Here is a 23,789-nt window from a genome sequence, read left to right as displayed (position 1 = left end):
ATTTCAAGTTTAATTTCCTTCTGACTGGCTTAAATATTTAAATATTTAAGCTGGCTGCCACTCCACCAGTTCTGTCACACTGTGATGCAGCACATCATGTCCAAAGGGAACTGTAGCTGAAAATTGTAATGATTTGCTAGCTTTCTTGTTTTTGAAGCAGCAGAGAGAGCCAGAAATATTACACTACTGAGCTGGAGAATAAAGACCTCCAAAGTTTTACTAATTTTCAAAAATCAAAGGCAAACAAATAAGCAAACAAACTTGATGTCACTTTCTTCTCTTTTAAGTCTAGTTGTTCACATAGGGTAGTACATTAACATATTTCCTCCTTTACTTTACAAGCAAAAACCTTGTTTGCCTCTGAAATTTGGCAGCAAACTGCTACAGAGCCTCAAAAGTTCTGAACTTAGTTTGTTTTCAAGCTACATGTGGCCACTGTGTAGCTTGAATGTGGTGCTTGCCACCACATTTTGGTAGCAAAACACCCATTTCTTTCCTGCTACAGGAGGTGCGGTGGTAGGAGTGTAGACCCTGGAGGAATCCAGGAATCAGAAAATACCCCCCAGATAGTCTGAAGCTCCCCACCCCTGTACTAGTGTAAGGCACCTCTATGCAACATCCATAGCTCTGGCTGGCAGGACAGGATTCCCTGTAGTGCAACTTAATTTACATTAGCATTTGTGTTACATTGGATACTAACTCATGTCCCCAGTTCTTTTGGAGCCTGATATAATCTCCTGTAAGCGGTTCTATAAAGGAGCCTTTTAAAGTTTCTAGTGTGACACTGTGCCCTCTTTGACATGCAAAGTGGCAGCAACCACAGGACACTTTCCCATGCTCTTCCTTGACATCCATAGATGACTGTATCCGTCTGGTTCTTCGTGTTCCACCGCATTTTCCCTTTATGCTCCTCATACTAATCATGCTTCTGTCTCAGTTGTACATGTACATACACACCCGTGTGTGTGTGTGTGTGTGTGTGTGTGTGTGTGTGTATGTGAGAGAGAGAGAGAGAGAGAGAGAGAGAGAGAGAGAGAGAGAGAGAGAGAGAGAGCATATGTCCATGGATCTATTCTTGTAATAATGTAGTGGATGTCATTTCTTTTGACTCTTTAATCCTGTGTGTAGTGGGGGAAGTACAGGTCTGTGTCCTATTAAGGGTGTCCTGATTGGTCATAAGACCTTACCTTTCCGTTTCTTGAGAGAGGTCTCTCTAACTATGCTTTCATCATTATGCTGCAGCTATAAAAGCAAAGCAAGGAAAGGGTGCTGCTTCATTATAATAGCACTGACTAATTTTTGTTTCCAGAGGAAAAGTGAAAACGCCATGTAGTCAGGAAAAATGTTCTTGTCTTTTATCTTCAAAGGCCCTGTATAAAGCAAAGGAAGCTGACTGTGCATGCTACCAGTAATGCTGGCCAGGTACATTTGCTGACACTAGGCATGGCAAAATAATCCACAGACTTACCAGAGTTCCATCTTCCCCTCCTCCATCTCCCATTAATTTCTGTCTATGTGGTAGTCTACCCTCTGGTGCATAACTTGCAAGCCACGGTTGCACAGTATACCAGAGGCTTATTCCACATACCCAAATATGGGTTTGTCTGTGAGTTGTATCTGGGAGGACTGGGTTTTCAGCCCACTTTCTATTGTGGCCACTGTGGTTGCGGTGCCATTAATTCCAAAATAGACATAATCAATAATTGCAAAGTAGACATAAACAAATAGATTTATTTACAGTGTTTGCTACAGAACAAGCATGCAGATCGTTATTCTAACTCATAGGGTTGTGAGACAGAATATAGTTAACTTGCTTTTTACCTTTGTGTCTTTAGGGGAAGTTACATGACCCACAGCTAATGGGAATAATTCCAAGAATTGCACATGACATCTTTGATCACATCTATTCCATGGATGAAAACCTAGAATTTCACATAAAGGTAAATGCAAAATGACATCTTATGTAATGATAAGTTAAAAAGAAGCTGAGTGTGGTGTCAGACTTCAATGACATTCTAAAAGGTTGCATTTCTCCACATGTGTGTACATTTTCTGTTGTTTTAGAACAAATTTTGATCCATCATATTTCAGTTCAACAAAACTAAGCCTGGCAAAATTTCATTGTCTTGGGTAAAAAGTCTACTCCTGCTCTCCCCCCCCTCCCATTTCTGTACAGAATTCCTCTGTAAAAGATGAAATGAGCTTGTAGGTGGAACGTGTGTGTATGTGAGAGAAAGAGAGAAATATCAAATGTAGCTTGGAGAAATGTAACTCAAGCAGTAGGATTAAAAAGCATGAATGTGTACATTATTTGAACACCTCATTTTGTAGAAGCTTACAAAACACCTTTCCTTTGAACATAATGACTAGAACCATATTTTGAGCTGCTTCAGTCTGCATTTTGCGGTAGCAGGAAAGTTGTTACATGTCACTCTTAATGATATGATCAAGATTTAAGAGCTTAGCACATCTTAACACTGGCTGTATTTAAAAGCTTTAAAAGGCAGCTGGATAATCCTAGAGTGAGCTATTGAGCCAAATATGGCTCTTATGGCAGGATTAGTTTTGTACCGAGCTGATAGCTTTTTCTTCAATTGGCACAGCTTTGAGTTAATCAGATGTAGCGCCCAACTGTAAGAACAGCAGCAACAACAAAACTCTTGTAAGCATTTGAAAAGATTAAGAAAGCTGCTTGTCCACTGGCATTTTATAGGATAGCCCCACTATTTTTTTTATTGCTCTGCTGGAAAAGTTAATGTTCTTATTAAACTGACAAGACTGGTTATAAGGCAAACATCTTTGCTTGCAGTAGTGAGTTGCACATGCTGCCACCTGTGAGTAGCACTTTATATTTGTGCCCAGTGAACCAAGGGTTGGTGCTGTCAGTTTTTTTGGGAAGGGTTGGAACTATTCTGATATGCAGATTTCACTCTCGCACCTCAAATGGGTGACTGGTAAACAATTGCAGAAACATTCAGATTTGCCTAACACATTGGCTTGGTGCAGACATTTCTGTTATCCACGGACACAATATATCCAGGGTACCCTCTTCCTCCACACATTCCCCTTGACAAAACTGACATTGCGATCCCTCTATTAGGTGAGAAGGTTTGGAGTCTATTGTCAGCTTGTGGGCTTCCTGCGTTCTCCCTTTCCTAGTTAGATATGGCATTACGTTTGTACTTATTATGTTTAAGGCTAACCACAATCCGCTTTTGATCTAAGATTTCAAACCAGGCCTGGAAGCTGTTTTGTAACTGATTGATGCTAACCATCCATGTTAAACATGCTAGCATGCCAGGACATCAGTTCCAGATTCTTGCAAAAGCAACTGCTTGCAAAGATCTCCTTGTGCACACACCTGCCATTCAGGTGGTTTGTGCCATCTGTTCTCAGATGCTTCAGGTTTGGTTCTTTATGTGGGTAGTTCTGGTTGGATTAGGTTAATTGACTAGATTTTGGATCTCATTTGGAATTTTAAAAATCAGTTTCTGCATAGACTTTTAAACTCTTTTCCCCCTCGTGATTGTTAAACCCTATATGGCAGTTTCCCCCAGCTTGTTGCCCTCCAGATGTTTTGGATTTCATCTCCCATCAGCCCTAGCCAGCATGGCCGATGGTCAAGAATTCTGGGAGTTGTTGTCCAAAACATCTGGAGTGTATCAGGTTGACGAAGGTTGTTATACAGTATTTTTCCTACTTTCTACAAGTGAAAAACAAAGAGAAAAATATTTATTTTATTTTATTTATTAAATTTTTATACTGCTCAATAGCCAACGCTATTGGGCGGTAGAATTAGCCTACTCAGCTCTTCCTAATTTTCCCCCTAAGTGATGCAGCAGAATAACAATTGACTTTGCGTCACACTGCTGTAACAGCAAATGTTATTTAAATGGTACTGAAATGATTGTGTAAGTTGATTATACAAGAGAGGCATCACTTGAAAATGCAGGCTTTCTGGCCCTGAAGGCCATCTAACAGCCTCTTGTTTTTCAGGGCAAAACATTGTCACTGTCAAAGCTGGCTCAAACATGAGAATGTCTCTTTTAAAATGTAGAATCACATAGAGTCTCACCGCTTCACACATGATATGCTATATGTGCTTGCTTGCTCTGAGGTGGAGGCATGCAGTACTGACGTGCTCTGTCTCTGTCCTCCCCCCTCCCCCAATGGTGCAGCTTTCCACGTGCCTTGATGTGAAGGATTCTTTTCAAAACAACTTGCTTGCAGTTGCAACTTGAACCACCGGTAGCTGCTACACACAAAGCACAAATGGTCCATGGGCAGCAGCAGTTCCCTGGACCCAGGCAGCTTACAGCCATGGGGCTTTCCTGGGGAGGGCATACTGGCAGGTGGCAGAAGAAGTAGGTCTGCTCAGAGCTGGGAGGCAGGTGAGGAACAACTCGACATCCAGCCCCTCTCCAGGTATTGAGCCTGGGAGGGCACTGTCCCTTGTACCAGTCTCTCAGCCGTGAACAGTGAGAACAATTCAATTAAAACAATATTTCCATCAATAATAAAACTGTTCTGCCTGAGTAGTTCATATTCTAAGAGCCTTACCTTAAATATTAATGATGATTGAAACAAGAAACAAACAAACAACCCCTCCCCCACCTAAAATGGACTGTAACTTAATACCCAGGCAAACGTTAAATAAGACTGGAATGTTTGCATTTATTTTAATAAGCCATTAATGGCTTCTGTGTTGTAACTGCTGATAAACACTGCACAGAATAAAACCACTCCTCTGTTTCCACATAGAAGCAGAACAATAAATAATATGCAAAATCACACCACAGCCAAAAGACAGTAAATAAAAAATGGTTGGGAAATGCTTAGCCAAAGGACTGACACCAAGAAGAGTAGAGTTTAGGTGCCTGCTACACTTCTCTAGGGAGAGCATTTCACAAAGTTGGTACCACTACTGAAAAGGGTCTGTTTCTATTGGATGTCCACCATGCCCATGGACCTAGGTCTCAGATGCTGAATGAATTGTGTAGAATGGCACATATGAAAGAAGATGGCCTTTTGGCTACCTGGGTCCCAAGTCATTTTGGGTTTTAAAGCTCAAAAACAACACCTTAAATTGAACTTGAAAACACTATGATGTCTTCTTATGAGATTATGAGCTAGATGACCCTTGGGTACCTTACAAACCCTTCGGTTCTAGAACACAACAAGTAAGATTATGCCTTTGCAGGAATTGGATCTTGTCCAATGCAACTTAATTCAGAACAAGAGAATAGCTGCCTTCTGCTTTTGTCATATCAGAAAGAAAAAAACACACAAGGGTAAGAAATATGTATAAGGAGACTTTATGAAGTTGTATGGCCAGATCTACACCAAGCAGGATATAGCACTATGGAAGTGGTATATGGAGGCAGGATCTACACTACTGCTTTATAGCAGTATTGATGTGCACTAACAACTGTTGAAGCCCATAACACATACCATATACCACTTTCATAGTGTTATATTCTGCTTGGTGTAGGTGTCATGGGCCCCAACAGATGTCAGTGCACTTCAATACCACTATAAAGCAGTAGTGTAGATCCTGCTCCAGTTAGAGAGAAACTCTTTTGGCAGGCAGCAGGTTGACTGTACACATTAGTTCTCTCATTTGCCCTTCTATGCTGAAAGCCATGTATTGCATGCTGCAGTTCACAGGTAAGTTCAGTGGTCTATACAAGCACATTAGTTGAGAAGTCATCTTAATGCATTTCCTCAAGAGATGCAAATGGATTGTTTTTAGAGTTATTTTGGAACTAAAACTTATTCATGCAGGATAAGTCTAATTAAAGCTACTGCTTTCAGCTCTACAAAGGTTCTTTTTCAACACCACAAAAAACTAGCTATCAGTCCATTGCCATGTTAGGTCAATACAGTCTGCTTTTACAATAACATCCCAGGCATTAAAGTCCATTGAAATTAATCTGCAATTATTACTCATCTCTGACTCACCCCTACCTCTTGGAATCCTAAGTGCCTTTACTCATTGAAATTAGTGAGATATTAGTGGGACTTATTTCCTGATTTTATTTATTTATTTATTTAATTACATTTATATACCGCCCCACAGCCGAAGCTCTCTGTGCGGTTTATAACATGATTCTATTACTATTTAGAAATTATGTATTTTTCAGTCACTTTGCCTGTGTTCCATATTTATTCCCCCCTCTCCCCCACCAATTAGTGATGATTTCAGTAGTGCTTCATGTAATTTATGCAACCTCCACTTATCCAGCCCGTGAGTTGTGCAAATGTTCTTTGACTCATTACTTTTCCAGAATTTTCTCAAAAACAAATACATATCTAAAATATAATAAGTAACTGCAACATTGGCAGGAGAATGTCAGGAAAAATAACTTGCATGCATAGTATTAAATGGCTATCACCTATGGGTTGGATCCAGACTTGTGACTGGAAGGGCCTAGATCAGTGGTTCTCAACCTTCCTAATGCCGCGACCCTTTAATATAGTTCCTCATGTTGTGGTGACCCCCAACCATAAAATTATTTTCGTTCTTCTCTACACGATCCATTGTCATGGGATGGTTTGCTAATGAAAATAATACATAACAATAGCTTTAATAATACAAAAGATGATACATGACATAGTTCAGTCAATACAGTTTCCTAAGACCATCGGAAATATGTGTTTTCCGATGGTCTTAGGCGACCCCTGTGAAAGGGTCATTTGACCCCCAAAGGGGTCCCGACCCACAGGTTGAGAACCGTTGGCCTAGATGGAACTGAAGTCCAGTGGAGGCTTCCCAGTGCAAGAAACAGGCAGGATGGTATTTTTTGTTGATTGCCCTCTCACCCTGCAGCCCCAGTGCCACCTTCCACTTTGTCCCAGAGCATCCCTCAACCTTCCAGAGCAGCTTATCAAGAGGCTGGAGTGGAGTGGAGGAAGAATTCCACTCTGGCCCCTTCCTCTAGCGCAAACAGAATCCTGTTGAGCACATTACTGGACCCAACACCATATGTTTGCATTGGATTTGATCTTTTCTGTGTAAGAATTCCATTTGTTACTATTAAAACTTTTTGCAAATTTGTATGTAATTAATATTGGTACATCTTCATTTGTTTAGGTTTCCTACTTTGAGATTTACTTGGACAAAATAAGGGACTTACTGGATGGTAAGTAAAGCAGGACGTAAAAATGGAAACTAAAGCTGAGCAGAGTAAGAGTTTTTCACCAGTTTATGAACAATCAGACTTTTTAAATTAGCCTTCGTAGGTCAAGGAGTCATCCCTAAACATTTGGCCTTGCATTATCTGCCTGGAATGATACTCCTGTACTGGAATAATATCCACCACTACATAAGGTATAAGTGGGCTCTAAATCTCCAGAAAGAAAAGGAGTTTGATGTGTTTATGCCACTCTTGGTCCCGTTCAGACAACATGCTAAACCATGCTGCTTAACCACAAAATGGTTAACGGAATGCATTGACCTTAATGCATAATAATAATAATAATAATAATAATAATAATAATAATAATAATAATAATAATAACAAATATAAAGCAATGAATATAAAACACATTAAAACTGATTAAAAACATAGCATACATGATTAAAACATCCTTAACACATCCTAAAAACATTCTAAAATTCAAAAAACATTTTGTGGTTAAGCAGTGTGGTTTAGCGTGTTGTCTGAACCAGGCCATAGAGACACACAGAGGCTGTAGTCAATTGCCAGACATCTAGACGTTTGAAAACAAAAGTTTGCTTTCAAAAGGAGGAGGTGGAGGGTGGATGGCACATGGGAGATGGGCAGCTCACTTGGAGTTTTAGATCAAAGAAGAAAGTGTTGCATCTGCACCCAGATGTCACTCCTACTAGCTTTTTTCCTGGGCACCCTAAGGTTGTGTCAGAATACCTCCACCTCTGCATGATTGGTCCAACTGCTACCACCTCCCAACATCTTTCATACTTCTACTTTTATTGTGAGTATTTAAATAATTTCTTTGACTTAAAAAAAGAAGTTGTGGTTTAACAAACCAGAAGTCTTCTACAGATGTAATGGGCTGGGAATGTGGCAACTGAACTGGGCCTAATTGAGACTGTTGTCACAAACATTCCAATCCCACCACATTCCATGCCATAGACAAAGTTATATTCAGCAGATATTGATCAGAGCTCCCATTTTATGTGCGATGGATTTTTTTATGAAGTCAGAGTAAAGTATGTATGTTGGAGCACTTCTTTCTGGAGTCTAGTTGTATGTCTTACATCTTTTCCTTCAACAAAACTAATCAATGGCATTGGATACATTCTCATTGTATACCTTGGTGTATGCCATGTTGCTAATCCTTTTGTAAAATGAAATTACTTCTTTCTTTTGTGAAAGTATCTGTTCAAGTTACAGTACATTCACACTATTCTTTCGACTTACCAAATTGTGTGCCTCATGCCTTTTTTAGTTTCAAAGACAAACCTTGCAGTACATGAAGACAAGAACAGAGTTCCATATGTCAAGGTAAAAGCATTTCTTTGTATGCAGAAAACTCTTTTGAATTGTTCCTTTGTAATAATTGAAACTAGCCTGTTTTCACATTGTTTATTTATTTTAATTTGTATAGTGCCTTTCTCCAGATACAAATCATGGCAGATACAAATAAAATGCCATAAAACCTACAGATGCCACAACGTGCAAAATTACAAAACGCTCAACATCAAATAGACTAAAAGACTCCAAATACTGAAGACATAAAAGTAGTAATTCCATTTAGACCACCAGAACCCAAATCACAAAATACTAGAAAAAATAAAGCCAGTGGATAAACACACATATATTAATCCACCCCACCCCCTGCAACTGTTGAAATTGGAGGGAGTGTCATTATTTATGTCTACAGTTCTTCAATGCATATTTTATCTACTGGGTAAAAACACACACGTTATGTAAAGTTACAAGTAATTTTCGCTACTGTTCTCTGTTACATAGATATACGTCCCCAGCAATTGTGACAAAACAATTGCTGTCTGTGTTGAAGTAGATGCTGAGTTTTGAATTCTTAGCCCTTGGTTTTGTTTGTTTTTTCTTTTGTTGCTATGAATGATATCCTTGACAGTGCTTCAGTAAGTCATATTGACTCTGGAGGATAGAATGAAGCAATTCCTTCTCAACTGAGAATTCTAACCATAGAAATCTTTGCATTTAAACATTGCCTTTCTGAAATATTAATGTTCTTTAATAATTTTTGGTTCATTTTCTTTCCTTTTAAATAGTTTCATTTTGTTAGTCACCCCACTGAAATTAAACAGTTGCATTAATATTTAATAAATATGAAAGAAATTATAAGGGAGTCTTTCATATTTAATATTCATTGGAGTAGATACTGTTTTTTAAGATTAGTGCAAACATCAAAGTATTTTAGAACCACAAACAAATACAAAAAATACTCTTTCCCCACAACCTACCTTTTAAGTAAAATATCAGACGTGTTAGCTGGGTTCACACAACGTGACAACCCACACTATAGGCTGTCGTTGAACTGTGGGTTGTTGCTAAACCAAGGGTGTTATGTTGTGTGAACTCAGCTGCACTAACCAACTATGTTTGTTAACCATGAACAACCCAACAACAAACATGGGTTTTCTTCATGGATTATTCATAGCTAACAAATCATGGTTTCTTAGTGTGGCTGAGTTCATGCAACATGACAACCCATGGTTCAACGGCAACTCGTTGTTCAACCCATACTCACAGTTGCAGTCTGACACTCTTAAGGTAAGCTGCATCACTTCAGTCTCCTCTTCCCTAATAAGGAAGGGAGCAGGTGGTGAGCTGATGAGGTAGGTTAACCTGGAACATTGTTGTACGGATTCTCTTGGAAGCGATGTAGCCCTAAATCTCACACATATTGGTGGGGCAATTGTTTGGGCACAATTTCTCCTGGATCTGTCACATAGATTTTGCAGATTGATTGATCATAGACAGTGTACAACCAATGTATTAGACACAAATGCTTGGTTTTGCATTCTTGTGGAACTGTTTATTATCTGGTGTATTGATACATGTTTGCATCCAACATAAGCTTGAGGACAGAATTTTGGCTTTGGCCTATGAGGGAGCTATGTCTACTATTGATATGGGGGGGAGGGAGTTGCCTCTCCCGAACTTTTTGTCTGACACACATTTGTGAATCACACATTTCTAGGGCTGTACAGAGAGGTTTGTCTCTAGTCCTGAAGAAGTTATGGATGTCATTGATGAGGGGAAAACAAACCGCCATGTAGCTGTTACAAGTAAGCATATATGTACTTCTAGATCTGTAATTAGAATCTAACAATATAATTGGAAAACTATGCTAAAATTATAATTAATATAATAATACTACCTGTTATAATGCAGAAAAGGTACAATTGCTTCATCTAATTGATTGTCTCTTTGATATAACTCAGATTTCTTATAGTAGAGTCCCTATTGCATTAAATAGATTTTTGTTTGTGTAACTTTAAAGGCCTTTTCAAAAGTGTGATTAGTATTTTTTAAAAGAGACCGTATTTCTTGCCTTGATTCTTTTTAATCTATAATATACTGTATGAATTCCTGCCTTTGTGGAATTTATGATGGCTGGATTTTAAGAAAGCTTTATTACATAGAATGTTAGTCTTATCATTTAGCAACCATTAGCATGGGCATTAATTTGTTTTAAATGTTGTCAGGCTCAAATATTTAAAAATATTTATCTGTGTTTTGTGAACATACTTTATGTTCGCAAAAAGCATAACATTTTTATTTTTTATTTCTTTTATATATTTATTACATTTTAATACCGCCCAATAGCTGAAGTTATTGTGAACTGTAAGGCAAGCAACGTTGCACTAGTATGATACAAGGGGCATAAAACAGGTTGCCTATCATATTCATAAACATTCTTATAAAATATACTCATTGTAGTGTCTATTAGGGACCTTATTCTGACTACCACATGGCTTTCTCCCTTTCGTTAGTCAGGAACAGTATTGGGTAAGGATGACTGTACATTTATATGATATATTTTAAAGTGTCTGTTGAACCAAATGTGGCTCATCATCATTAGAACTATGAAGACCTAATTTTATAATGTTACCACATCAATATTTCTTAAGTTATTTTTCAAAATATTTAAGTTTCCTTTCTTCGGGTATGCATTGTGCTTTCCCATCTATTTAGAATAATTTTTCACTTCCCGTTTTTATGGTCTATATTTCAAGGTAGGTTTATAGGTAGTTCTACAGAAAGGGTGAGAATAGTCGTGGCTTGTATTAGACCTCTAATGAACATCCTCCAAGCTGTGGAAAAGCCCTTGTTCTGTTCAGGTCCTTCTTACAAATATCTCACATTTGGTTATTTTGTTGAAATTGTATCATGTGCTATAAATTGCCTGAAAATTTACACTTGAATGGATTGTTTTGTGCTGCTTGCTTTTAATAGGTTAGTTATGAATCAGAGCCATGACAAAATTGAATAAGATGACTGTCAATTTTTGGAAAGAGATGTTTGAAATGACCTATTTTTATATAACAAGAATATAATACTAAATTTTCTTTTCATAGATATGAATGAACACAGTTCTAGAAGTCATAGTATCTTCCTAATTAATATCAAACAAGAGAATGTTGAAACCGAAAAAAAACTCAGTGGAAAGCTTTATCTGGTAGATTTGGCTGGAAGTGAAAAGGTAAGAAATATGATTTCTCAATGGTGCATGGTGGTGGTAGTAGTTTGTAGAATGCATAACTCTGTATAATAAAATGCATATTAAATTTGAAAAGGATCGGTTCCAATACTCCTGTAGTTTAAAAGATTTCCTTCGATAAAGTCACTGCCCCTCCTGCTTCCTAGCGTTGCAGAAGAGATGGGAAACAGTTGGTTCCTAACTATCTTACCTTGAAGGATACTTTGGCTATCATTCAGAGATATATGTAGGTCCATTTGCATGTGTCAGATCCATATGCATGAGAAGAAGGACGTAGCACCAAAAAATGAAAAAGGAGCTAGGGAATGCTGGGGTTGTAAATAATTTATTTATTTATTTATTTATTTTATTTCTATACCGCCCAATAGCCGAAGCTCTCTGGGCGATTCACAAAAATTAAAACCATAATAAAACAACCAACATGTTAAAAGCACAAATGCAAAATAATAATAATAATAATAATAATAATAATAATAATAATAATATTTGTTACCCACCTCTCCCTCTGGATCGAGGTGGGGCACAACACAAATGCAAACACCATAAAAAACATATAACTAATTAAAACATTTAAAACTAATACATTATTAAAAGCAGCACATTATTTAAAAAAGGCATTTTAAAATTCAACAGTAGGACTTTTTTCTGTCGAAAGATGTATAGCGTTGCTTTCTTAGGGCATGGCTAGACCTACTGACGGAGGGGGGAAGATCTCATGATATGATGATCGTGACATCCTCCCCTTAAGTCTACATGTGGCGCGCGATGTCCTGGGAGGATAGAGGACATTGCGCACGCCATTTTTTTGTTGTTGAAGATGAGTGCTCGAGTGCTCCAGCAAAAAGGTAAGTGTTTTTTTTTAAATAAAAAACCATCCTGCTCCCCCACCCCACCCCTGATGGGCATGGAACGCCTGAGGAGCTCCATGCCCAGTTCACGGTTACTCGTGAGGTGCCAAGACGAAACCGGGATGGCTGCCCACACGTCCCGTGGTATCGGGACGATCCTGAGACCATGGGAAAAGTTGGGATTAAAGCCATCACGGTTATCCCTGGGCAAGGGAGGGATCATCCCTCCCTGCCCCCAGGATCCCCTGTGCATCATGTGGACACACAGGGATAATCCCGGGGCAATCCCTGGGATATCGCCCTGTCTAGACATGCCCCTAGTAACATTTTTGAAAAGACTTCAGCATGCTCCATATAAGACTTTCAACTCCTAACTTGTCCTGTTGAAGATACTGCTTGGTACTGTTATTGGACCTGTAATATTCAGAGAATGATCTAAGGATACTTGGCACATTATCTGCTGTAGCTGAGCCTATCTGGCCCAGTAAGCTGCCTGAGTGGGACACTGCTTGAAATTCATATGAACTTCCCATGGGAAGGTTGGACATATGTGAAATAAACTGACTCGTGTGTTGTTTATAGGCTACTGGCAAAGTAAAGCAAAAAATAAAATTGAGTAGTTCACTGTTTAATAAGAATATTCTGAGTGATGTTGAAATTTTGTAGCTTTCACAAACTGGTTGCTTTTCTGTCCAGGATACGATGGAATGGTGTTTTCTTTCAAATGTTACTGGTTTTACTTACTTTGTCACTGTCCCTCAGAATTTGAACTTCAGAGTTTCGTTTGACCAATATCTGCTCTCTCTGGCAGGTCAGCAAGACTGGGGCAGAGGGTTCTGTTCTCGATGAAGCTAAAAATATTAATAAGTCTTTGTCTGCTTTGGGCAATGTTATTTCAGCACTAGCAGAAGGAACTGTAAGTAATTGTTTTTTTACTGTTTTCCTTTTAAAGCTTTTAAATAAATGTTCGGAAAGCCCTGGGGTAAATGCACAGTGGCGCAGCGTCGATTATATGACACCACTGCAATTGCAAGTGGAGAAGGAAGTATGAAATAAAGACACAGACACCAGAGCCTGGGATAAACTAGGGCCTCTTTATTTAACAACAAAGAACATTCAACCCCTCCCTGGAACTGCATGTGAAAAGTGTGGGAATCAAGATGTACTAATCTCAGGCTACTTGCTTGGTTTAAGGGCGAGCCACTCTCTTAAGCCAGGAGTTGGGTAACCCGGCCCCTTTCTTATACGACACTTCAAGAGTGTGGGGAGACCGCCCCATGTCATCCCCACGCAGAGCATAAAACCCTGAGTAGATGAGGCAGGAAGATCTCCAAAGGCATACCATATCCAGACACGTGAGCCGTGAAACTCACGAGGAGCAGGAGCTCTGGTTATGCGAGTCACCTAAAAGATGCCAGAGTGGTCACCGTCCCTATTCTGGGATAGCAAATTCCCGCACATCCTGCTGACAAATTGACCTATTTATCTGCCCTCCTTAAAACCTCCAGTATGGAGTAGGCAAAACCTTATAAAGGAAAAATTCCTACTCAGCCCTCCCCGCAAAGGGAGCAACTGGCTAAGTCCCATACTAGAAGAGGGAGGGATGGTGGGAGCCGAAAAGACAGAGAGGCCGAGAAAAGGGCGGGACCAGCTTTCATAGGCTTGGACCCACCCCTGCCTCACATGGCCCATGTGTGCAACACATGAGGCCTTTATTCCCCTCCTCCCCACTGCAACTATTGTTTCTCCCCCTCACGCCGTGCTGGCCGAGGGGGATAAAAGACTTACGCACCCAACCTGGGACTTTCTGCTGAAACTGGAGGGGTGGGAGTCGGGAACTTAGCCCAACTTTTTTCTATGGTGTGATGCAAGGACATAGAAGACCACATCAAGACAGCCCCTTATATCGCTCTGGAGTTGCAGCGGAGGTGTGGCTGGGTGGTCCCTGGTGGAAGGCGACCTGCAATTGGTCACCTTCCACAAGAAAAAGGATGCGAGCAGCTCTGGTCCCTGGATGGCTGCCCAGAAGCCCTCCTCAGTGTCAGGATTACCTAACACCACCCCCGGAGAGGGGAAACATGGGGTTTTCAAGGGACGTGGGGCCAATCCAGCGGCGTGAAGACACCCCCTTGGTGGTGGTCTTTGTTTTCCCCAATTTTCCATCTCCACAGTGCACGTGCTTGCATCTTCAGCTTAAACTGGAAGCAGAAAATAATTGGTGCTAACTCACCCATGTTAGCCAACATTAACCTTTTTATGATGGAAATGTATCAGGTCCCATTCACAAGTGCATTCAGCTGCATGGGTGGTGAAATGTGCCACATACCAAGGTTTTTATAGCCCTCTTCAGGCTTTACAAATCTGAGGATAATCTACACATGGAAGGGGTGTGTGCTAGCCCCACCCTCCTCCATCATCACTTTGGCACCTCCTACATGTGGAGGGTAGCTTTGTGAAGAGGAGAGCCTCTTTTATTCATGGGTGCTCACCCTACAATTTACAGTGCTGATTTTCCAGCTTTCCAGATTGCATTGAGAGTGTGGTGATTAACCTCAGAATTTGAATGCCAGAAGAGGGCTTATGTGTTCTATTGTTCTGGCTGAAATAACCAGAACAGCAGGAGGAGCTACTCTAAGCAAAAGGCTTATTGTGTGGAATTGCCTTTACAGGGTTGTAATGTAAACAGTCACCCATCAGGATGTGTGAATGAATGAACTTAATTACTTTTGATCAAGCAATGAATGCATGCAGGTAAAGATATGGGGGCATGGAAAATAAACTGGGAAAACTTGGAAAATCTGGTTTGCTTTAGCCAAAATATGAAAACTGAAAGAGGAAACTTAGAAAATATTTACTTTCAGAACATTCAGCTAAATATTTTTTCCAATAATGTATTACTTGTATTGTTACTGTTACATTTTTAACCATCAAAATACTTTTTGATATATATATATATATGTGTGTGTGTGTGTGTGTGTGTGAGAGAGAGAGAAAAGAGAAAGAGAGAGAGAGAGAGAGGGAATTGGGCAGTATTTTAGAGATGAAAAGATTACACCAGGGAGTTTTAAGAGACTGAGCCATGAATCCGGAAGCCCTTGTGTCATATGCCAAGATTGCTATGAACTTCCTCAGTGGCCTTACTCCTCTCACACCCTGTCACTATACAGTATGGGGATAATAATAATGTACAGAGTTGATGTAAGGAATAGAAGACAATGCTTGAGAAAACTTTTTTTAAAAAGCACTAGACAAATGTATGTTCTTGTGATGACAAAAGCTTTTGAGCATTAGAGCTCACTTCAGGAATTTGATGAAGTGTTCCCTAATCCAAGAAGGCGTCTTAGTCTTACAAGACACATTACCTCTCTGGAATATTTCACATAGAATCCCATTGGGTTGGCTCCAGAGTTCGTATTCAGTGAATGGAGGGGCTTCTTCCATTTGTAGAAGGCATTTCCTACATTGGATGGATCTGGCTGGTGAAATGGGTTTTTCTCCTGTCACTGAAGCCACTTGTGTACTTAGAAAATTTGTTCTGGATTGTCTCCCAACCCACTGGAGCAGATTTTTAGAATGCATAAGTAGCTGCACAGTGTGGAGGGACCCCAAAGGGTGGGTCCCCATTGTTTGCTGAGTGGTGGTCAAAGACTCTCAAGACAAAATTTCTCTCTCTTTAGAAGGTTTATTACGATCAGCCTGCAGTGCTGCAAGGTGGCAACCCCTAGAGGATCTGAAGGACTGCCCGCTAGTTGCAGGCAAAGCTAACATACTTATAGGGACAGTTCCCCTTAGTGACAGCGGCAGAACCTTCCCACCAATCATAATACAGTTTTGCAATACAGTAACCAATGATAGACAAGGCATTTATGCATGTGCAGAGTGCAAATAATTCTAAGACTAGGAAAACAATACATAGGTGGGTATTGCAATCATTTAAACCAACCAGACCTCCATCTGTTTCCTTTTTGCAGTTAGCTTGCTTTGAAAGGATTGTACTCCTAACTACTTCTGTTGAGACACAGTCCTGTGACATGTATTTCAACATAGACCATTAGTTGTGAAAGTGTTTGCAGTCTTAATATATGTCAGTTACACTGAAAGCATGAATCTTATGATTTATTATGAAAAAGCCAAAGCAGTTTGTTTTCTAATACCTGTGGGCATAGGTAAACAGACCACCCATCTTGATTTCCTCGATAAGGGGGAGGAAGAAGGATCAGAAAAAGTCACCTACCTATCTCTGTCCTCTGTGCAGAATTCCACTCAGGGACATTCCTACTTGCAGAGTGCAGCCTGGATCCAATCCATTAAGTTGAAAAATCGACAATATTATGTCATTACTGCTTCTTTGTATACTGTAGTTGTATAACTGTGTAACTTCAGCTTGTTCTAGATGATGATAATAAAGAGTCTAGTGTTGCAAAGTTTAGTTTAAAGACACAAATGTACTGCTAGTCATTAGTATTGTTCAATTACGTTACAGAGATCTTCATTTTCTGAGCTCTCTTCTGTTAGTTCATGATGAAGATGAGATCTCATTTTAGGACGAAGTATCACTTTTATAAACCACATGGTTAATAATTACAGTTCTTATTTAGTTTTTCCCTATTTGCCAACTGGGAAGATAGACTTAGCTTTGACTGCAGCAGCTTTCAATTTCATTTCCAATTAGTGACACATTAAGTGACACTCCAAAACCAAAAAGTCTTGTACCTGCGATCCAAATGTTATGCGCCATCTTAGTCATATGAAAACAATTTTACATATTTTGGACTTATTATTATCACTTTTTAAAATCTTTTGTTTGTTTGAACTTGTTTTATACCTCTTCATCAGAAAACTCATGTCCCATATCGAGACAGCAAAATGACCCGAATTCTTCAAGACTCCTTAGGAGGGAATTGTAGAACCACCATTGTCATCTGTTGTTCCCCATCAATCTTCAATGAAGCAGAAACCAAGTCTACTCTAATGTTTGGACAAAGGTGAGCAAGGATATATGTTTCTTGGAACAGATTATGCCTTTGTTATATCTCATGAATACCGACTTTTAGTCAAGCTGAATTGCACAATAGCCGGAACTCTCTAGGTGGTTCACAAAAGTTAAAACCATGAAGTGCAATTCAAAGTCCTGTGTGTGTGTGTGTGTGTGTGTGTGTGTGTGTGTTTTAAAAATGCAAACTTGAATAAAATAAAATGACATGAGTTGTGCATCACAAATACAAAGATACTGTAATTTTATATTTATTTATTTATTTATTTATTTATTTATTTATTTATTTATTACCTTTTTTATTTCGCCCAATAGCCGAAGCTCTTTATCAGATTTGCATACACACAACTGGCAAATGCCTTCGAGGCAGTTTACAATAGAACGACTCAGGCTGCAATCCTATACCCATTGATGTAGGAGTTAGCCCCATTTAATTTAGTTGCACTCACTGAATTAACGCATAGAGGAGTTTAATAATACATTGCTATTAAAACATGTGCTGCACTCTTTAGAAATGCAAATGGAAAAGGACTGCAAGGAGATTGTTAATATGATCTAAGTCAGAAGTAAGACTAGCCAGTTAAGATTGGATAAGAAAATGTTGCTGGGATTGGACCTGAGATCATCTGTCAGCAAACAGCAGTGATATTGCAACAGTTCTATGAGAAGGCACTCAAGAATAAAATTGCACATACAGCAAAAGAACTGGCTTTGTGATTAATTTCATGCACCAGTGCTTTGCTGGCTCATAGCCTGATGTAGGTCTATTGATCTTCCAGGGAATGTGTTGCACAATAAATGTGCAAATCAGGTATGTGAATGTAAGTGAACATTCTTAAAACCTACAGGAACATTAAACCTCAGTAGTGCTCCCGGAAGCTTAGTGATACTTTATAAACGGTTTTAGAGAAGCAGAAGGATAAATATTACAGTAAAGATTTCACATATGTTAGATTGTTGGCCAGATAAATAGAATGCAGGCTGCCTAGTCTCTATCATACTCACATTTTCTCATTTGTTGACTACATCCCACATTTTGCATTAATCATCAAAAAATGAATCTTGCAGTTGGAAGGCAAATCTGTTCAGGAGCAGACTGAATCAGCACAGTGTGACACAGCCTTGGCTAATGAGGGCTGTGATAGATGCTGCATAAATAATGAATTCAAAGATGAGATTGTGTGTGTGTGTGTGTGTGTGTGTGCATACACTAGGCATAAAACTGGAAGCAACAGAGTACTGTGTTTAAATTTTGCTATGCAGGGGTTTGTTTCTTTTATATGAAGAGGAAGCAGTTCAACATGCCATTGACAGAACAGAGTTGATCATTTCTCTAAGTAAAATGTAGAAGTGCCAGCTAAAACTGATATGAAAAGAGGAATTCTGTTGAGTATATTGAAAAGGAACAAGAAATAGGTTATCTAGTAAGAAGACATTATATGGATCAATTCACCGTAAAGAAGACAAAAGAAGTATGATGCTATTCATAAGTATCATATTTTTAGAAGGGAAAACTCTGCATGTGTGTATATATTTTTAGAATGCAATTCTATGTATGCCTACAGAAATGTAAGTCCCACTGAATTCAGTGGGATTTACTCCCAGGTGGGGATGGGATTGATATTCATTTCAAGGTGGTCTATCTAATTCACATTACCTGAACCAATCCACAAACTAAAGCACAGATCTTTTTCAATGTTCACATTTGTCCAATAAAAAATGCATACAAAAATGTGTTATATTAGTGGAAATTTTCTGCAAAAAAGAAAATGCACATGGTACAAAATTTTGTGCAGATGTTAAAAAAAAAAACACCTGATGTGAAAATGGGACAAAACAAACTTAAGATTGGAAAAATGAGAAACTGAAATTGGCAGATTCACGCATCCCTACTCCCAGGGAAGTGTGTATAGGACTGTAGCCTTAATATGATAGAGAAGGTTATATGTGTGAGCATGTACAAGACTGCTCTTCAGGCATTGAACTTGTAGTGGACCTGGGCATGACAAAAGAAACCTTTGTACAGAATCAAGGCTGTAGTCCTCATGACCCCTGGCAGCACCTAGTCTGAAACTGTATTTCCAATTATATATTGGCCACAGTGATCTATGCACTGGCAACTCCAAGACTGGACTATTATTTATTTATTTATTTATTTATTTATTTATTTATTTAGCACCATCAATTTTCATGGTGCTATACAGAACAATGTACTCCATGTGAGGCTGCATTTGAGCTTGGCCCGGAGGCTGCAGTTAGCACAAAGTGCCTCAGTTTAGGATGCTGAGTGGGACAACCTACTGAGAACACATTACACCAGTTCTGAAGGAGTTGTTGGTGCCATGTCATATAAGCTTTCAGACCCAATTAAAGACCTATTCGTTCACCCACACTTTCAATTGAATCCGTTTTGCTGCATCTTGTAAATTGTTGCTTATCTCTGTGAGCGTGTTCTCCCATTTTGTATTGATTTATGATTGTATAATATTTATATGGTTTGATAATGTGAACCGTAGTTTGGGGATTATTATTATTTTTAATACCTTGGTGGTTTTCTCCCCCTGTTTACTACTCAGGAATCTTTTTAGATAGAAGGCAGTTTATAAATTTCGTAAATATATGATAAACATCTTGTGAAAAGTGGTAATAAATTTTATAAATAAATATGTTGTAGGTTCATAACCTGCATAGCATCTTGGGCAGAGCTTTCAACTACCTCAGAATGCAGATGCTGTTTCCCTGCAACATCTTTTCCCCTGGAACTTGATTAGGTGTCCATTAATAATTTCCTTTCCATCACAGTCCTCCCTGTTTGCCCTCTTACACCTTTGTCCTACTCTATGCCTGGGGGAAGAAAGTAACAGGAGTAATTAGTTAACTATGATTCAGTGTTAGCTAAAGTTTATGGGAAGACTAATTAGGGAGTTACATCAAATAACAGTGGCAAGAAGAGTTGCTGTAGTAATTACTGAAAACAGTTAACAAAGTTATATTGAGGACACAACCTTAGTTGGTATTTGAATACTTCCCTATTAAACAGGGTTTAATGGCTAAAATTGAGGACGCCCAGTTACTGCTTGCTTGTTTTTGTTTATTTCTGTATAGAGCCAAGACTATTAAAAATACAGTCTCTGTGAATCTTGAACTGACTGCTGAAGAATGGAAGAAAAAATATGAGAAGGAGAAGGAAAAAAATAAGACACTAAAGAATGTTATCCAGCATCTGGAGATGGAACTGAACAGGTGGAGAAATGGTGAGAAATAACAAATGGTTTTTAATTACTCGGCAGCTGTTGAGGTCTTAAATTAAAAAGGAAGTTAGCCAAATAATTGCAATGCTATCCCAAATAAATTATAATGCAGTTTACTGATTAGGCAAGACATTATTACAATGATGAATCACTTTATTCTGTGTGTTGGCTTGTCCCTACTTGGTTCAGACATAACATTGCTCTTTTCGTACGCCATTAAGCCAAGAATATGCATTGGGCCTGCACATTTCTCCTTTTGTATAGTGGCTTCAGTGCAGAGATTCCGGCTCTTTTTGAACCAGATTTTCCTGCTATTCTCAAAATGGGAAACCCTGGTTTATATCAGTTAACTATATTTTTTAGGTTTTGTGAACCGCCCAGAGAGCTTCGGCTATTGGGCGGTATAAAAATGTAATAAATAAATAAATAAAATAAAAATTAACTAACCTGACACCAAGCCCAGGAAATATCTTCAGACTTAATATTTTTATGGATAAGGATTTGGTTATAGTACATAATATAGAGGAGGGAAAACCGTTTCTGTATATAATAAGTGGGACAACAAGAGATAAGACTAGTGAATAACCAAACCTAAAGAATAAGGCAATTTGTTTATTTTTTAAAAAGTGGGAATATGAAAAGAGAAGAGGTCATAGTATATTTAGGAAAGAGGGTAGTAGTTATGAATAGTAAGATCACATTAGAAATGAGACAAGAAATAAAGAACGGAAATAAGGATTTAATTTGTGATAATTTATATAAAATATTGTTAGATTATAAGGATATTTTTAGACTAATTGAATTCAAAATGGATTGAATAAAGATTTTTTTTGTAATGTTCATAGAATGAACAGGTAATAATAAGAAAAATATTTTTGAAGTTAAAGAAAAAAGGCCTATATAATAGTTTTATAAGAAATACGTATAAAGAGGGAATATGTAAATTTGTTAAATAGATTTTTAGGAACAAAATTTGTTGCATGAGGGATTAAAAAATTAAAAAGTGTGGTGTTATATTTGAAGAATTTAGAATGGACTGTAGAAAAAATATATTTGGATTTGGAAAGAAGGTTTATTAAATGTAAATAAACCAAGAAAACTAACAGTAGGAACTATATATACCCCAAATGAGAGCCAACTTTAAAAACTCTTAACTGATTTTGTCAGAAGTGAAATTCTGATAGCAGGAGATATGAATGGAGCGTTATACACCTATATGGATAAATGAAAAAACAAGAACAAGCATTCTAGTATCATTTGTAAAGCAGGTAAAACTGTTTAACACATTCATGTTGGCTGACATCTGGAGATACTATTACACAAATATGAGAAATTATATATTCTGTTCTACAGTACTTGGTGTTAACTCAAAAGGTGAAACAAGCACCAGCACACACAGATCATAACTCTATTTCAATCGAATTTATCAGGGAGAAAGTAAAATCCTTCCAATGGAAGTTTAATGACTTTTTGCTATTAAATCCTGGAGTAATAAGAAAATGTCAGTCTCCACAGAGAATGCTAGTTGGCAACTGTGGATTGAGAGGAAAGAAAACTGATCACCGCCAGGATGAACAGGGAAAAATCAACAAATGCCATAAAGCTGCTGTCATAGGCTTAACCTCAAAAGCTGCAATCCTAAATCTAATAATTGAAAAGTAAGGCTCATTGAAATTAGTGAAAGTTACTTCTGAATAAATATAGGATAGGAATCTTCAGAATAGTTAGTCCAAATTTGGGGAGGCTGTGGTCTAAAATGCCACATGCCAATATAATTCCAGCTTCATGTAGACCTCAGCACACTTTCCAAACCCACCCGACTCTGGATTCCAATTCTGTCCACTTTTGGTAAACTGACCCCATGTCTGGGTTAGGCTACACACGAATTATGATAATAACATAGAATTCATGTTGTAATGGATTTCTAGGAATCAAAATAATTGATGTGCTCATAGATCTCCCTTTATTTTAATAGTTTATTTTGAAGTCAGATGGCTGGGTTCACATGGCCAGGCAAGGAAATAAGCCACCATAGTTTATTTTCCTGCTTTGCATGTGCCAGTCGCATGCCACATAATTACTCCTTTTAGGCAGAGTTGTGTTGTCTGAGACCAGCAACTTTGTTGTGTCATCTAAACCACATCGCTTGTTCTAGGGCTGAGGGGTGGTTTGTCACCCACCTCCGCTGGGATCTGATGACATGACAAATCACACATGGCAAGGGGAGCTATGTTAATTACGTGACACGTGGCTGGCATACATGGGGCAGGAAAATACACTATGGTGGCTTATTTTCCTTTCCCAATCGTGCAAACCCAGTCATTGAATCATTCTCACCATGTGGTTTTCTCTGGCCATGAAGCTTTTGGGATTAGTAATGGTAATTACTAATTTATAAATTAATTACCATTTATTAATGGTAAAGCAAAGCAAATGCTTCACTTCTAAAATAAGAGGTACCAGCGCTCAAGCCTGTTTGTTTGAAGTCAAAATATCTGCCCTAAGCATATTTTGAATGGTTTTAATACTATAATTTTATATATTTCTGAACTTGTTATCCATCCTGGTAACATATGATGGTGGCTAAAGGTACAGGATAAAAATCATGTTAAGCAATGTCTTTCTAAAAATCATGTTAAGCAATGTCTTTCTAATCCAGATATGTAAACATTAGAGGGGATTTTGTTTGTTCGTTTGCTCCAGGGTTGGCATTGGAAAAAGATTCTGGGACTGTGCCTTGACAATTCCTAGCTAAAATTAACATCTGATAGGCAAGGAATGTATCTTGAAAGGGTTTTTTATACTCGTAGGAACATAATACACACACAAGCACCAAGGAATTCAGACATCACCCCTGATAGTTCATGGGTGCTTGATATGTTGTTTTGATGCCAGACACCATAGGAACCAGCTAAGGCTTAATTCAGCCAGGGTGATGTAGCAATAAATGTTTTTTTTTTCAGGCATGAGCAGAGGGTCTTTTGCTTCAGTGCTGACCTA

At 38.5% G+C, this 23,789-nt stretch overlaps 1 protein-coding gene across 2 annotated transcripts in view; it reads left to right on the top strand.

The window, feature by feature from the left end:
• Positions 1–23,789, top strand: part of KIF5C (kinesin family member 5C) — an 84,504-nt gene that overhangs the window by 26,385 nt on the left and 34,330 nt on the right. For both annotated transcript variants that reach the window (XM_063116567.1, XM_063116568.1), the window contains exons 4-11: positions 1,836–1,940; positions 7,094–7,142; positions 8,434–8,489; positions 10,174–10,261; positions 11,555–11,679; positions 13,357–13,461; positions 17,382–17,530; positions 20,644–20,792. In XM_063116567.1, coding sequence (XP_062972637.1) covers positions 1,836–1,940; positions 7,094–7,142; positions 8,434–8,489; positions 10,174–10,261; positions 11,555–11,679; positions 13,357–13,461; positions 17,382–17,530; positions 20,644–20,792 — 826 coding nt within the window. The remainder of the gene's footprint in view (positions 1–1,835; positions 1,941–7,093; positions 7,143–8,433; positions 8,490–10,173; positions 10,262–11,554; positions 11,680–13,356; positions 13,462–17,381; positions 17,531–20,643; positions 20,793–23,789) is intronic.

The sequence above is a fragment of the Elgaria multicarinata genome, chromosome 2, assembly GCF_023053635.1.
Source record: "Elgaria multicarinata webbii isolate HBS135686 ecotype San Diego chromosome 2, rElgMul1.1.pri, whole genome shotgun sequence".
NCBI classification, from domain to species: Eukaryota; Metazoa; Chordata; class Lepidosauria; order Squamata; family Anguidae; genus Elgaria; species Elgaria multicarinata.
The sequence above is the reverse complement of the archived record's forward strand: the minus strand, read 5'-3'. Positions and strand labels throughout refer to the sequence as shown.